Here is a 17506-nt window from a genome sequence, read left to right as displayed (position 1 = left end):
TTCAGGTTAATTTTTCTTATTTTGTCATACATTCCTGTAAGCTACCAATCTTGTAGTCTTTTGATATTTTAAATTTAATTTTTCCCTGCCTCTATATTCTACACTCTAATTCTACTCCCTTTTTCAGAGAGTCTCTTATTTTGGAGTATTATATTTCATTTTATTACATATGCCATAGATTCTGCATAGATTCGTGGGTTTCTTTCTTCAGACATCTTAATTCCCATCTTTATTTCTTTTATGTTTTCAGTTAATCATCTCATTTTCTGAACTATTCAATAAACAAACATTTATTAATACCTTCTCTATGCCAGGCACTGTGTCATACTGACTGTTCTTGGACTTTCTCCTTTGTCGTTAGAGAAGGCCTCCTAGAGTTCACTGTAATACCTTCATCTCCCTCAGGGGGTTTTGACTCAAAATCCATTGCCAAATACTTCTTTATTCTGATGGCTGTTTCTTTGAATGTTTGTTCATTTCTCCTCATCACCTTTTATTTGCTATTACAATTATCCTACTGATTTTTCAAAGTTGTGCTTATTCTTATGTGGTTTTTATCATTTGACCTTTCCCTTCTGTATGCCCAATACAGTGTATCTTGTCCTCTTGAATTGGTGAATTTGGATGAGTTCTGCTGCTCTTAAGGGGCGAGAATGACCATTGAGACAACCTCCACTGTAAGACTCTGAGGAACCACCTTGTACTTCCCTGTTCTCCACTTTTCCCCAGCCCAGTTTTCTGTCCACCTTCATCTTTGAGACTGACCTTTAGTCCCCAGACTGACCCTGAGAGACTGCTTGTGAAAGGGGTAAGGAAGGGTCTTCTAGAACTCGTCTGAGGGGAGGTTCTGAGATGCATTTGCAATTAGATCTTTTCTCCTTCCTCTGATCCCTTATACTAATTTTCTTTTTCTTCCTTTAGTAACAGATAGCTGTAAAAAAGTGCCACATGCTTCCCTGTTCCTCTCTTCTCCACATTCTTTCCTCCCAACTTTCCATAATCCTCTATAGTTGCCCCTTTTCTACCTTTCAAGCTCCACACTGGGTGTAATTCAGGGGCTTAGAGCCAACTGGGTACCAAGGTCCCCTTGAAACACTGCTAAGGGGTTAAATCCCAAAGTCTGTGCATAAAGCTGAAGCCATCCTGAAGTGATTGGGTTGTATTTAAAAGTGGGAGCAGTGCTAGAGGTATTAATGCTAGGAGCAACAGGGTGGTAAGTTGGTGTTCAGTTATTTCTTTTTAATAAGAATTACCTTCTTTGAGTCTTTCAGTTTTCCTATTCTTGACATTCTTGTATTTCTCCATTGTGATGGGTTTTTTTTTCTGGTTTATTTGGGAGATCCATGTCCTATCAGCTTTTCACTCCATCATCTAATGGAAAAATAACCATTGAATTTGGCAACAAGTAGGTCACTAATGCCTTTGAAGTCACTTGTTTCAGTAGAGTGGTGTGAATGGAAACCATACAGAAAAAAATTTTTGAGTAAATGGTTGATGAGGAAGTGAAGGTAGTGAATGTAAAATATTCTTTTTAGAAAATTGGCAATGAAGAGAGGTAAGAGACTGATAGCTTGATCATGTGGCAGTGGCAGTGAAGGAAAAGCTGTTTATTTTAAAGGAAAAGGGAGATGTGAGCATGTTTGTATGCTGAGAAGAAAGGACCTGTTAGAGACAGAAAGAATTAAGATATATAGGAGGAGGGAGTGGTTAATGGAACAGGATCATGGAGCAGAAAACAGAGGAGGGGATGAAGGGTACAGCTAGAGGAGGTAATGTAAACAAGAATGAAATGCACACCCTCCCTCTGTGACTGGGCAGAAGGTAGAAAAGATGGGTGGAGGAGTGAAAGAGGGAAATGGAAGGAGATGAGTGGACTCAGTCATCTTAGTAAAGAGGAGGGTGAATTCATATGCTGAATGTCAGTGGGGTGAATTGGAGAGCTTGAGAGAAAAATGGTTTGGAACAGCCTTTGTGAAGAATGCGATAACATGAGAGATCACTAAAAGTGTCTTCTTGCAAGATAGCTGTGAGAAATGGTGGAAGAAGTTTTGTTTCCACAGAGTTAAAATATCTTCCCTGCCACACCCCAGCTTTAGCAGAATGTAGGTCAGGTGACTGATTAGAACCAATTCTAATCAGAGCTGTGATCTAGCAGAGACCCTGCTTCTGGTCCTGTGAAAGGTTAGAGGTTTATGCCCATGCTTAAACCTGCCATTTGAGGAGGGCATGACATAGGCAGTCAGGGGGTTTGCATCTGGCCAATGAAGAGCCTGGCGGGAGATTCAAAGTGGGCGTCAATAAAAGAACTGGTGTCCATCTGAGTCCTTATACTTTCTCCTGTACTCTGTTCGGGGGATGTGCCCATTTATTCAGAGGAATAAATGTAAGATATAATTAAAACCTTCTTGGCCTTCCAACGAGTATTGTTTATTCCTAGACAATGTAAGTATGTTTCTAACAATAGCTTAAGGAGAAGCTGTGTTTAAATCCAGACCCCTCTCCTAAACTTACAGTAACTAGAAATGCACCAAATAAACTTTAAAAAACAATTAAAACAGGAAAGAACTCCCTACCAGGAAGGTGCTGTAGCTGGGGATAGTTGTTAGATAAGAGACTAAGAAATTGATTAAGCAAAGAAAAACTATATTCTCACTCCCCTCTGTTACAAACTATCTTCCAATCCCACCATATGCCTTATCTCTTAATTATTAAATCTAATGACCATTTTTCAATCTTGATCCATTTTGACCTTTCTGCAGCATTTAACAGGGTTGACCACTGTCCTTCTATGGTATTTATTATGCTATCCTCTCCTATTTCTCCTTCCCTATCTGACACCTCCTCAGTTTCTTTTGTAACCTCATCATCTGTGCCCTACTCCTTAACTGAGGTTAAACTCCAAGTTTCTGTGCTGAAGCCTATTGTTTTCTTTCTATACAAACTCATGAAGTTCATGAACATTCATGCATTCAAATGTTATCTGTTTTAGATGACTCCCAAATCTAAACATCTAGCCCTAATTTCAATCTTGAGCTCTAGTCTTCCTACTTTATATTTCTACCTCAAGCTCAACATGAATTTAGAACTGGAAGAGATTACAGATCATCAAAGCAAACCCCTTTATTTTACAGATGGAGTAACTGTGGCACAGGGAGGTAAAATAATTTGCTCAGGGTCACAGGAATCATAAATAGAAAATCTGGGATTTGAACCAAGGTAATCTGACTTCAAATCCAGTGAGTGCCCTTTCCAAATGGAACCCTAAATGGAAGAATTATTTTCCTCTCTAAACTCATCTTTCCCTCAAAAAAACCCAGTCAACAGAGTTTACAGCATTGTAGTTATCTTTTATTCTCTACTTTCCCTCATATCCCATATCCAATTAGTTTCCAAGACATGTCAGTGATACCTCTACAACTACTTTCCCATCCATTCCATTCTTTAGACTAATATGCCCTCCAGCCTCTTTAGGCTCAATTATAAAATGGAGTTAATAATAGCCCCTGCTTCCCAAGGTGGTTGTGAAATGAAATAAATTTGTAAAGCATTTAGCACAGTGCCTGGCACATGGTAGGAGTTTGATAAATGGTTTTTTTCTTCTTTTTAAAAATATGACCTTTTACATCTCTGGGTGTGTGTATACATATGCATATATAATATGTATATGCATATATATGTATGTATGTATATATAATACATATATATGTGTGTGTATACATACATACATACACACACACACACACACACACACACATACACATATATATATATATATATGGAACTTATGATGGAAACAGTGTGTGATATTGGCCGAATTTTAATTTCTACTAGACTGCTTTCCAATTTTCTGAGAAGTTTTTATTGAAAGTTGGGTCATTATCCATCAGCTGGTGACTTTGGCTCTATCAAACACTATACTACTGTGTTAGATTCTGGGATTTTTATCCTTTAGGAGAGCACAAGCTTCTTGAGGTCACAGTCTGCCTTTTTTTTTTTAAATTCCCAATGTTTAGCTAAATCAGAATTTCTCACTGCAGTTAGATTGAGTTCTATTTCTAAGTTGTCTGCCCATGGCCCGGGAAGAGGCCTTGGGTTGTTTTCTCTAATGAAAGCTCAAATGCCCTTTGTTAGAGGTGATTACAGTTTTTCAGGTAAACATAGCAATAGGGTGTTTAATAAACCCAGGGATACAAACTACTAGCAAAAAAAATCTTTACTTAACAAGAACTGCTGGGAAAATTGGAAAACAGCCTGAAAAAAAAGTTTAGATCAGCATCTTATATCACAGTACATTCCAAACAGATAAATAAACTAAATATTTAAAGACCAAATTAAATATCAGAGAATTGAAGTTTATAACATTTAGAGTTATACAAAGGGGGAAAGTTTGTAACCACAGGATGGAAGAGATTTTTTAAAAAGTCAAAGTAAACAATCTCAGTTTTATAAAACTGAAAAGCTTTTTTCACAAATAAAATCTGTATATGAATTTGGCATATAAATGTCAATTCAGATTCTTGGGGGAGGAAGGACAGCTTCTACACAAGGATCTCAGCATGGGAGAAAAGACCCAAATTACTAATATTATTATAAATATATGTGTATTCTATAGCAAACAATATCAATTCCTTCGTATTCCTGTAAGAAAAAAAGGCACTTATAGTTATAAAAATTCTAAGGTATGAACATATCTTTAAGCACATCATAAAAAGAGTCATAGTAAACATAAATTAAAAGCTATGATCTGAATCATGGTGGACATGGTTTAAGTACAGTACCTTGTACATAGAAGCACCTTAAAAACTTACTGAATTAAATTTATATGGGGAGAGAGGTTGTTTGGCGTAATAATGTAGTAAAGGTGATAAAAGAGGATGGGATGGAGTATTTCTGCAAAACGTGTGATAAAAATTAAAAATCTAAAAGATAATAAAACCAAAAAAAACCCTGAATGTCTTATTTCAGGAAATTTTTTTTAATTGTCAGTCAGAGGGAGGGGATGTATAGATCAATAGGATCAGTTAGTTTCTGGAACAATCCTAGAAATGTGATTTTTTTTTCTACCAAGTTTCAGAGAAGATGGGTCATGTAGCATATAACTCCACTTATAATTATGCAAGACTCTGGAAGAACAATGAGAAAGGAAAGGAAAGACTGGGACAGGTAATACTGAAAAGCAAGGAAAATTGACTTACATTGAGGCATAATTTAACCTATAAAGTTGAATATAATCCTTCAGGGGAGAAAATAACTTTTAATAAAATTAATGACTTCCAGTTATTCCCTTTAGGAAAACTTGAATAGTTCTATTTTGAAATGTAAATGAAGAAATCTTGTGAAGCATTTTTATTTTTTAGTATTATGTGGCATTGCTACAAAAGTTGATCACAATCCATGCTATAATGATGACCTCATCAATTCAGAAAGGCAAAAATATTAAGTATATCCTCTATGTAATGTAATAAAATGGAAATAGCATAAAATCAAAAGGATAGGAGATTCAAGAATGAAGGAAAGAGCATTCTTTAAGTGGCTGACCCTAGATTCAAGAGTGAGGAGAGATGAAACCGAGACTAGTAAACTATGTTATAAAATGAAATATAAGAAAGTTATAAATAAGGTGTTGATGAGAGTTCATTGGAAGAAAGGGGTTAATTTTGGCTGCAAAGATGAGAGAAGACTTCATAAAACGTGGTGTTTCATCTGGGCTTAAAAGTGTGGATGAGATTTCAATAGGTGGAGGTGGTGATTCCTTGGCTTCGGGAATGGTAAGAGCAAAATATCAAGGTAGCAAAACACAGAAGATATTTGGGGGATGGTTACTAGTTTGGAGCATAGTTTGTAATTGTAAGTAATATGAAATAAGCTGGAAAGAAAAACTGGTACTCAACTGTGAAGCATGTTACAAGTCCAACCCCATAGGACTTTATGGGAAAATTTTTGAGCCAAGCAGTGTTGTAGTCAGAATTAGAAAGATTTCTAAAATGGTTGGATAGAATTTAAAAAAGAATATTAAGTATACGTAGTCCAGGTTTTACTATGGTAGTTCTTTTGTCAGGGTTTAGGTAATTTTTAAGCTCCAGCTCAAGTTCTAGGTCTTCCAGTTTCCATGATCAATGTTGTCATTAATCATTGGTTTTGAATTCCTAATGGTCAAAGGAGAGTAGTAAAGAGAGGTTAGCTTGTTACTCATGCTGAACCTCATGGAGTTTCTTGATGACATTGTCTTAAGTCCAGCATCTGCAACCCAGTTCTGAAGGCTAAGAAGCTTGATTTCATTAATCTGCCCAGACATGATCAAGCTTCAAGAGCTGATTCATACTAATTAACTTCAAAGAAACTGACAAATCATCCAGGATGCCAATTTGTTTATAGTGAGAATAGTTGTATCAAAATGAACTGCATGTTTTCTCCTAGTACTTTTTCTCATTCAAAAACCAACTTAATAACAAGGTTGATGAACGCAAAATCATAGTACAAGTGGAATTGGGTTATCTTAGATTATGTTTCACTTATTAGGGTTCTTCTTCACTGCAGGAAGTGATCTACTGAGGCAGCCTTAGTGTTCATGTTGGCTGGATACTCTCAACTTTTTTTTCAGCATTTCTTATCAGGCGCCAAGTTAGGTTGCAAACATAGATTAAGTGCCTACTGTATGCCAAGCACATTACTAAGCACTGGGGATACAAAGAAAAACAAAAATCAGCCCTTGTTTTCAGGGAGCACATGGTCATTATACTTAGAAACGATCTTACAATTTTCAGTATTACAATTCATTTACTAACAGTTACATTTTATTATAATCATTTTCCTCTTCAGGGAAGCACTCAAACCAGCAACCTATTTACAAATCATCTCTTAAAGTCAGTTTCTTCTGAAGTTGATTAATCTTGTTCATTTTATGCTGATTTGTATTGGCCCCAGTTTCAGAAGTTGACATTCCCCAGTTTGGGACCTTAATCTGGAGCTACACACCCTATTTGACTGAGGGGAACGCCTCCTCCTAGATGGTAAGAGATGGTGATCCAGCAAAGAAAGGTGGAAAAAGAGCACTTAGACTGATAACAGGCACACTAAGAGACCAGTGCTGCAGAAATGTCCAGTGGGATGAGGACTGAGAAAAAGCCATAAGATTTGGCAATTAGGAAATTATTGGCAACTTTGGAGAGAGCAGTTTTAGTTGAGTGATAAGATTGGAAGCCATATTGCAAGAAAGTGAGAAGGGAGTGAGAAAGGAAGTAGAGAGGTGATGAGGGAGATAACTTTTTCTAAGAATTTGGTTGTGAGGAGAGATTCAGATGACTGCTAGCTTGAGGAAATGTAGGGGCAAATGAGACTGTGTGTTTGTTTTTTAAGCTAAGGGAGACCAAGGTGTATTTGTAGGCAACATGGAACGAGGCAAAACAGGGAAAATTTAAAAATTCAAGTGGGGGGAGGCAATAATTATGGGGATGGTGTGTCAAAGGGGACACCCGGGAAAAGGATCGAAGCCTTGGTGAGAAGAGCTGCCTTTTAATGAGAGACTAGAATCAAGGAAGAGAAATTATGGAATAAGATGTCAAGAAAGTTCATAATCCAGAACAAGGAAGAAGAGGAAACTTCTAGTGAACGTCCCTATTTCCTCCATAACATATGAGGTGAGTTCCTCTACTGAGAGGGTGAGGAGAGTGGACTCATGTGGTAGTCTTGAGGACTTGAGAAGAACAGCTGGGAAGAGTGTGAAAGAGAATCAATTAGGGAAGAAGAGGAGGATGTTCTTGCTGCAATGAGAACCCTGTTGACAAAAATGAGTTCGTATTCATGTGGTTTACAGGACTTACTCTAGCTCCATTTTAACAGCATAGAAATAGAAACAAAAGAGGTAGGTAGTCGGAGTAATCCAGGTTTGGGTTTGACAAGGCACGAGTGAGAATAGGATAAGAGGGCAGTGAATTCCAGAGTAGAGAACAGTGTGGTGTTGAACTGGTTGTCTAGAGAGTCCAGATTGGGAAGCGAAAAAAAGAGAGTCAGAGTAGAGGTGATGCCCATCTCCTGCCCTCTGCAATCAGTCCTCCACACAGCTGCCAAGTCGATGCAGGTCTGACCACGTCATTCCCCTGCTGCTCAAGAGTCTTCAGTCACTTTCTAAAATCTCCCAGATAAAATCACAAATAGCCCTTCACAATTTAGATTCACTCTGGTTTTCCAACTGATTACCCATTACTCCCCTTGACATACCCACCTACCTGACATTTCCTCCCCTGCTTTCCTACCATGCTTGGAACACTCTCCTTCCCTTCATCTCTTGGATCCCCTAGCTCCTTTCCAGGCATAGCCCAAATACCACCTTTGGAATCAAGATTCTTATTCCTCTGGTTTTTAGCGCCCTTCGTGTTACTTTGTATTTATTTTGCATGTATCCTATGTTTTACCCTGATGTTTTTGTGTTATTTATTCCCAGCTTAACATGAAGGTGTTGAAGGTAGAAGCTGCCCTACTTTTGTCTTTGCTTTGCCAGCACATAGCTAGAATCTCAAGTAATGTATGTTTGCTGGCTTGCATGCCTCCAGGAGATGTTTTAAAGCAAAGGCCATATGACCACTTCTTGGGTCTGCTACAGATGGGATTTTCTGGTTGTGGGTGGACAACATAGCTGCTTAGGTCCCTTCCAACTACGAAATTCTGTGATTCTGTAACCTTTCCTGTTTATTTATTACATGGCATTTTGGGGTACCTTTCTCCCACACCAAATGTAGTACAATTGTTTTATAGTGCTTGTGTTATGTCTACCACAGCTACACAGGGCAGGGGACTGTGTCTTAATCTAAACTTTGCATCTCTTCCAATACTTGCTTCATGCTGTGGCATACTAGACATTTAATAAATATTCCCTTGAATTGAAGTCAAAATATTTTAGGCTTTATGAAAGCCAAGACAAGTTCAGATAGGGATCATCACATAATTGACATGAAAAGAAAACAGACTGACCAATGGAAGAGAAAGATTATAATAATGATTAGTTAGAACACTGCTTATAAACAAGTATATTATAATCATTTTGTTTTTTCATTGTATAAGGTACTAATTTTCTGTTGTATATCTTCCCCCAGGATAGTCAAATAATTCTTTATAATTATACATTTTATCACTTGTAACTCTATGAATTTAGTTCAAAAGTTTTTTTGAGTTTTCTTTTTTGTGTAGACAAGAAATTTTGCTTTGCTTTTGGCTTGGGAACAGTTACTTCACAGCCCCTATTTTTGTTGCTCTGCTTAACTTCTGGTGCACCTCTTAAAGTATAGCTTCACATTTCAGGAATTTAATTGTGCAATATAGTATACATACTTAAACATTATAGCTCAAGATCAGAAACATTACTCATGCGCATGAAAACTGTGATCTTATTATTATAGGTGCTTTAGAATGGGCTATACAGTTGGTATTTATAGTATGTTGCTGTGCCTTAAACTCAATATAGCAACTTTAAATTAAAACAGAAAATTACAGGGTAGGTATTTACATCACAAAAGAGTCCTTCACTGCACAAAAGGGTTTGCCATAGATTCCCATAAAATAATCAATTCTCATAAAACACGTGATTTATGGTTTACAATGTACAGAAAAGCAACTCGCATACAACTCTTGAGGACGTGGGTGTAACATAGTGAAGTGTATCTTTATAAAGGCTGAAAAGATTTGAAAAAATATTAAATAAAATCTTAATTATCATACAACCAAAACTGATTCCCTACTTTTTATTCCTCCATCATAACAAAATCATGAAAATATTCTTTTCTAAACTAACACTTTTATATAAATCCCAGAAAATTGGTGATGAAAATAATGGTTTGGACTAGAAAGTTTGAGAGACTAATTAAAGTGTCACTTTATCTCCTTCCTATCCTATTTTTCTAACATCTATTCAATCATAGAGCACAATTTTTAGTCAGAGTGTTTTTTGACCTTTATATTGAATTAGTTTTAGAAACAAGTTTTGATGTTTTGAAAAAATATCCAGCCAAGAGAGAAATAAAAATATCCAGCTATAAAATAAATAAAATTTAACAGCCAAATTTGTTATCAACTTTCCCAACCTGAATACGTTGCTAAACGTCATTGAGTATTTTCTGATTAAATTATAGTACCTTCTTGCAGATGTAGCTTTGAGCACCATCATGACAATATGTGTCTTTTGTTCTTGTTGGGTAACCAAGCATCAGCTGTATAGAATGACACAGTTTAATTTATCCTCACACACACATGAAAATAGTTTAATTTTACTTTACAAGCTGTCTTTGCTTGAAAACTCTCCTTGCCCATCTAGTATTAACTTTTGAAAATATTACAAAATTATATTTATGCATGAGAAATAAGTAAATTTATTCCTGTAATCCATGCAATACAAATTTGACTATTGAAAACATCCTTCAGAGTGAGGCAATATTAGATACTATATAACCATTCATAGTTATGTTTATTTCATAGGCATACTTTTTTGTGTGTGATATTCAGATTGAGGGAACTGTTAGGAGACAGTGACTTGAATGTAAATAATATTAAAGAAATAGCATACAGCAAGGCCTTGGCTTCAACAGTTGACCATAAGAATCAGAAATGAATGAAGACTTTCTCTGAAGGCACACAGATATATTAATTCTTAAGTTGTCTCTTTTTGATCTCTTAATTACTGAAAAAGATTTATTGGTTAATTTTAAGAAGGCAAGTGTTTGAAAAGTTTTGGCAAATACTGTCTTCTTGTAATGACTATATGGTAATGAAAGAAGTTAAGAAGAGAGCCAAATTAGATTGAATGATTGTTCAGTCATGTGGGTCAGGCTAGTTGCATAGCCTGGTTGTTAGACTGATTGCTCAAATTACATTGCCTCAGGTCCTGCACTTGGTTGGCTGTCTTCTTAGATCTTAACAAGGTTCTGGGAATTTCTGTTTCTGACAAAGTTTGCTTTGTGTTTTTTTTCTCCTCCATTTTTTCCCCTTCAGGATGCTTCATCTGCAGACATCAGAAAAGCATACCGTAAGCTTTCACTAACTTTACACCCAGACAAGAATAAAGATGAAAATGCAGAAACTCAGTTTAGACAAGTAAGTGACGTATGTTGTTTGCAACTACGTGTTTTGTGGCAAGTAATAAAATAAATATCTGTATATATGTGTGTGTGTTTATGTATACATGTATGTAACTAAAACATGACTTACATTTAGAATATGTGTTTTTGAAAATGAATATTTGGAAAAGAGAAGGTATTTATCTTTTTATGCATTCCATGCCATGAAATGAATACATTTTTATAGCCTCTGTCATTCAGAAAGGGCATCCATTGTCCATTTGAAGGGATATAACTCTTATGATACTATCTTATTATGCCAGGTTTTGCTTTAGAAAATACAAGGTGAAAAATCACTATTTTTCACATTCAGCATACCACTTAAAGAAGGTACAACAGAGGATTTCTTTTAATATAATTGTTTTCTGATGTCCAAAGTGACACTCTAGTAAATCCGAATGTAACTCTTAGTGAAGGCTCTTCTCTAAATTCATATGTATGTGTAAGGAAATACTATCTCTGTATATGTAAGATAGCATCTTTGTTCTCACAAGTGATTTCTTGTAGTTGGGAATATTTTTACCTTAAAGTAATGCTTCTGTTTTAGTTGGTGGCTATTTATGAAGTTTTAAAGGATGATGAACGAAGGCAGAGGTGAGTTTTTATTTTTACTTTTAAATTTAACTTTTTAAGTTCCATGTAGCTATTGTAAAAATAAGACCATATAAAATCAATTAAATCAATAAATGAAATCAATTAAATCATGTACCATATATACTTTGATGGTTCACAAGTTATGACTTATTTTCATTTCTAAATTGAAATACACTACTGTGGAAACAGCTTGCATTTGGAATGGAGTTCATTAATTCACCAAGTTATATCAATACATCATATGTCATTAAGTTAGCAAGTCATGGCTTGATTAAATAAGACTTTAGTCATATGCCTCTTTGCCTTGGGAAATAAAAACCCCATATCTACATTAAACAACTACCTATTTTTGCCTGTATTTTGATAGTAATTCCCACTTGTTGCTTACATGGATTCCCTCTGGAGACTCTCCACTTAATATTGAGCATTTTGACATTCTGTTTTTCTTATAAGTTTTATTTCATTCATAAAATAGCAAGCCTAATCTCTCTGTCTCATGTTGGAAAACAAACTTGTAGGTAAGATCTGCCAACATCTGTTTTTTTTTTCTTTATTCTAGTTTTCTCATCCATGTCTGCCATTACCACACACTTAGGAATATACATTCCTAAGAATAGAATAACACTGCCCATAGACACTCTGTTTCCTGGTTTGTATTTCCTGGGGTGTGGCTGTGAGGAAAACAAAGCTGATTATTCAAATGATCAGGCAAAGAGAGCAGCTGGTATACAATAATTTTTATCTGTACTATTTTCAAAGGTGCTGATATAATAGTTGTATATGATACCTGGAACAGAAGAGAACATAGGAGACTTCTTTCACTTCTACATTTGTGGTATATGTCTTACCTTACACAGAAGTTAGAATCAACCTGAATATCACATATGGTATTTTAATAGTTTACAGTTGAGTTTAAAGGGTTGGGATTTTTAAATGCAGAGGTTAGAAGTTTGGAGTTGTGGTATTAAAGACAACTTATTGACCCATAACTTTTACTGAAAGCATTAATACACCTAAAAGACAAGATAAAGTAATGAGTGTGAAGTTCTATATTTCTCTTTGAGGTTTTTTTTTTCCCTTGAGAAATGTGTTGTTTCCTAAGGTATTTGCTGCAGGATTTGTTAAAAATCATTTGAATACCTCACTTTGTCAGTTTGTGGAACTTGGCTTCAGAGTATTCTCTTAAAGCCCTTTGCTTTATAAGGACTCCTGGCATTAGTCCATGTACCTTAGCAAAGATTCCTTTGCTTTGAGATAATACCATATGTTGAAAGAGTCCTGGAGGTGGGTAGAAGGGTTTGGGTCATTTTGTACATGTTTTGTAAATTGGTTTCTCCAAACAAGCTCTCACATTTGTCTCATAGATCAAGAAAATCCTGATAAAATTTTATTCAGTTTTCTAACAATATTAGTTCTAGATTTTACCTTTCAAAAAAACCACTTTCTTTGGGAGTTGCCATACCATATTATCATTGAGAAAAATTTTAATAGAAAAAAATTGTTTTATTATTGGTTAGGCAGTAAACTTTGTTGCATTTTTATTATGGTTCCGTTTAATTTCTGATATTGCTGGTATCTTTTGAGGAAAATATTGCTCACTCAGAAAGTGCTTCATCTATAGTTTTATACTCATCTATTCTTTCTTCTTTCAGTTTTGGTTCCCGTTGCACTTGTATTAGAGTCTAGGTTGGAAAATGGAACTGACAGTTACACAAACAGATGTAGTATTTATACCCCTTGAGGCACAACTAACTCATTGGTAACTGGTTTTCCTTGAGGCAAAAGTTTTAACTAATCAAGCTGAGAATCACTCCTTGAAAGCCACATGCCTGAGGACTGGTGACCTGTGAGTGTTTGAGTATACAGGAGAGACCTACCTCCCCAGAAATTTACCCAAAGCTTGTAATTGCTTGTAAACAAAGTTGCAGTCAGTTTTACATTTTAAAAGGTTGCTTTCTGATATTATCGATCATTTCATTGTTATATGAGCATTCTTTAGCAATGTATGATGGAAAATGTGTTGGGGGGGGGAAGCAACTTTAGAGAATATATTCTGGGCAATCTTCAGATTTCATTTTTCTTAGATACAATTGTATTTTCAAAAGAAGTTAGAAGCATAGTAGGGTGGTTTTTTTTTTAAATTCAAAGAAGGAATAACAGTGAACTAAAAAAATTTTTTAAATTATTTTTAGACCTTAACTACCAAAAGTAAAATCAGTTTTCATATTAATTTTATAAAGGTTTCTGTATTTCATTTATTGACTAGCCTTTCTGAAATTCTTGGTTTAGTTATGTACAGATGAATTGGTGAACTTCAGCTTTTACCTGTTCCATGTTAAAAAATTATGTACCTGATTGGTGTTTGAAATAATCACCCACCACTAGAGACAAAATAATTACATGAGTACTAGTTAGTGAATGTGAGTATACACACACACACACACACACAAACACACACACACAAGCTTTTATATAAAACATACTAGATTTTTAAATAAGTATTTATTTGCTACCATCATGATAGTTAAGGTTGTTAATTTGTTGTTTAATGACTTTATTTTAGTGCATGAGATTTGTGATAACTGACAACTTTTCCACTTGTTAAAAAAAAGAGAAATATGATTTTTTAAAAAAATAAAATGAAAATCATGGTAATCTGGTAACTTTTTGTGAACCTTATTACCTTATTCATGTAAATTTGATTATAGGAAGTGTTTAGTAGTTAAACCCAAAGTAAACATTCTTGTGAAAATAAGTAGTCTCTATGTACATACATCTCCTCTTTAATTAGGAAATAAAATAAATCTACTGTATAGAAAGTACAAACTCCTTTACCACAGTTACATGTATCTTCTTCATCAGTTTTTTTTTTTCTAAAAGAAGCAAGTAAGCCTTTTGTGAATTTGAATTTTAAAATTAGATGCTATTAATTACTTTAGGTCCATTAACTGTCCTTCATACTTCAAATGAAGCAGATTTTATCTATCTTTCAAAACATGAATTTTCTAGAAGATTTTTTTTTAAATCCTTAAATTAAAACTTCTTACTATGGAGAAATCAGAATTTAAGTCATTGTTAGGATCATCTAGTTTTCAAAAATTAGATGAAAATTGTCAAAATTTAAAATTAGATTATTCCACAATTATATAGAACTTCTGGTTAAGATAAATATTTTTCATTTTGGTTATCAAATTACGATTACATATTTTAAACTTTATACTAACCCAGAACTATATGTTATTAATGCCAAAAGCTATTTTTTTTAAAAAAAGTTGAATTTGTTTTTCAGTGGTTTCTATGTCAAAAAAGTACTCTTTCATGGAGTGATGATTATTTTTTTTATCCCAAATCATGGCACCCATTCTCGTTGGTACATATTTGTCATGTAAATTTTAGGAAAAGCAAAGAAATGTAATACTCGTTACCATATATACTTCATACATGCATTTGAAGAGTTAATATCATCTAAGATAATTTATCTCAAAGTAACTTAGATAAGTATTTTAAGACAATCTCAAGAGATTTACTCATGAATATTTTCTTGAATATTTTTTTCTGACTTTAGTTTCTAACAACAGTTGACTTCTCCATTTAAACAGTTCATTGAACAAATTGCATTATTTATTTGTATAATATCCTAACAGGGAAAAACAAGTTTTAAAATTAGAGCCTAATATAGTGACATTTCAAATTTGGCATCATGTCACTAAGACTTTTTTTTCTTCCTAAATAACTTAAGGAACATTGGCCTGAGACAGTTTTGGGAAAGATTCCATTATTTTTTTTTTCAGTGCTTTATAATGAAAGCAGTGATTTATCTTTTACCAACATATATTCTAAAAAGTAGGCTATAATAGAAGCTATCTTCCCTTAAAATGGCCAGTCGTGTGAGCCATAATGTTCATTGATAGTAAAATCAATAGAGCATTGATTCTAAGACTTAATCCTTAGAGGCTGTTGTTCAGAGAGGCAGACGTAGCCTAGTAAATACCTAGTACTGTTTAGTGTGTTTAATGTATTAGATTCTGCTATCTGAAATTTGGTTGTGCACTAAATAGGATTTATAAACGGTGAAGACAGATAAATATTGTTAGCATGTATTGCAATGTGATATATGATAAAAATACTTAGCTACTGATGTTTAGGAATCTTACCAGCATTGTTTTTCTTCAAGCATAGTTTAAAATACTATATTAGAATTTTTTAAAATAAAACTGTAATAAGAAATTTTTTTTCTAAAACTGATGGTTTTTTTTCTTTTATCTTAAATTATTGCATATAGGACTTATTGATCATGATTTTGTAAATACAAAACCTAGCTTTTCTACCAATCAACAAATATAGTCTAGAACATGTATTTAGATTAAACACAAGATATAACACTTTCTTGGGATTCATTCAAATGAAATTTTGTTTTATACCTTTTAAATTTCTGATGTCTTTTTACCAATCCATTGGTCTCTGAAATTTCCTCTGTGTTAAAATGTATAGATTATCACAATATTTTAAAATGAATCATTTACATGAATAAGTAAATCTTGTGATAAAACGTATGCTTCTTAATATTATTTTTAAATATTGCTGAAAATGTTGACATCAGCAAATTCTGTATAATCAGTCTAGTACACAACTGCATTTTAATTTGTTAGACTCTTGTGCATTAAACAATTTCCCTGGTAAAAACTCTAGTACTAATTAATGTCCTTTGCTTTGAACAATGGTCATTCTGATGTGACAGTGTTATTAATAATCTGGGTTTGTCTAAAAGTCAAGTTTTCCAGATTTGTTAAATAAAATATATTTTGCATGTAAAATTATTGCTTTTCTACTAAAAAGCAGAAGTTTGCCTGTAATAAATCTTGTGGTTTTTATTTTTTTAGCACATCTCCAAGGTATCAATTTAATAACTATCAAAGTAGCTACTGCAGTTGTTGCATTTAAATTGATTTACATGTCAAGACTGGCAGTTTAGCAGCTGCGCTATTATTCCTAGATCGGTCAATTTACTTGAGAAAAACCTACTACTGAGTTCTACTGACCTGCCTGACAATATAGGCCCTATTTCTATTCCTGTAATTAGGCCTGCGACTAACTCAGAATATTTTTAATTAAAATATTTTGGTCAATGTGTTGCACCAAATTAGGCCTTTCAGTGCAGATTTAATTCTGGAAATGGTGTGATTAGAATATTTAATGAGTTGTGTTCAATTAAGATTAACAGGTTGTGTATCTTGAACATACAGTATTTGAATGTGACTATTTTGAGTTTTACATTTTAGATGTTTCCCTTTTTTTATTTTAAAAGAATTTGTTCAGCAGGTAAATTTAAATTTAAAGGAATTGAAACCTTTAAAGTACGAATCTGCCATCTAAGACACCAACAAGAAAGTTGCATTAAATGCATTTAGGAGAAGTCTTTCCTGTTGTTTGCACTTCCAAAAAAAAAAAAGAAAAACCTTAAATATGTTTTCAAAAAATATATAATTTTATTCAGAGAGCATAAATGAAAATTTACCATTACATTTTTTGCAGCCAAGAATTTTTAATTTTTCTAAAGGAATTTAAGTTATCTATCATTATAAGCAATCTTTTATCTCATTAAAAAAGACTTTTAAAATAATACAAATTAGTATTTCAACCTTGAACCATATTATTCATGTAGAAATAAAAGTAAGAGGAAAAAACAGCCATTTTATAGTGGGTTTATAACTTTAATAAATGATTCATGATAATAAATAGAGCTCTTGGTTTTCCCAAGAAAATTCTTCCTTTTGTTGCTCACTTTTATAGTGTATTCTTTACCACTGACT

At 33.9% G+C, this 17506-nt stretch overlaps 1 protein-coding gene across 1 annotated transcript in view; it reads left to right on the top strand.

Moving 5' to 3' along the window:
• DNAJC1 (DnaJ heat shock protein family (Hsp40) member C1) overlaps positions 1 to 17506 on the top strand; it is a 268811-nt gene that overhangs the window by 85264 nt on the left and 166041 nt on the right. Inside the window, exons 2-3 of the mRNA XM_036759852.1 lie at positions 10978 to 11079; positions 11650 to 11696. Coding sequence (XP_036615747.1) covers positions 10978 to 11079; positions 11650 to 11696 — 149 coding nt within the window. The remainder of the gene's footprint in view (positions 1 to 10977; positions 11080 to 11649; positions 11697 to 17506) is intronic.

The sequence above is a fragment of the Trichosurus vulpecula genome, chromosome 5 (assembly GCF_011100635.1).
Source record: "Trichosurus vulpecula isolate mTriVul1 chromosome 5, mTriVul1.pri, whole genome shotgun sequence".
In the NCBI taxonomy this organism is placed as follows: domain Eukaryota; kingdom Metazoa; phylum Chordata; class Mammalia; order Diprotodontia; family Phalangeridae; genus Trichosurus; species Trichosurus vulpecula.
Note: the sequence above shows the minus strand (reverse complement) of the source record. Positions and strands in the feature narration are given on the sequence as shown.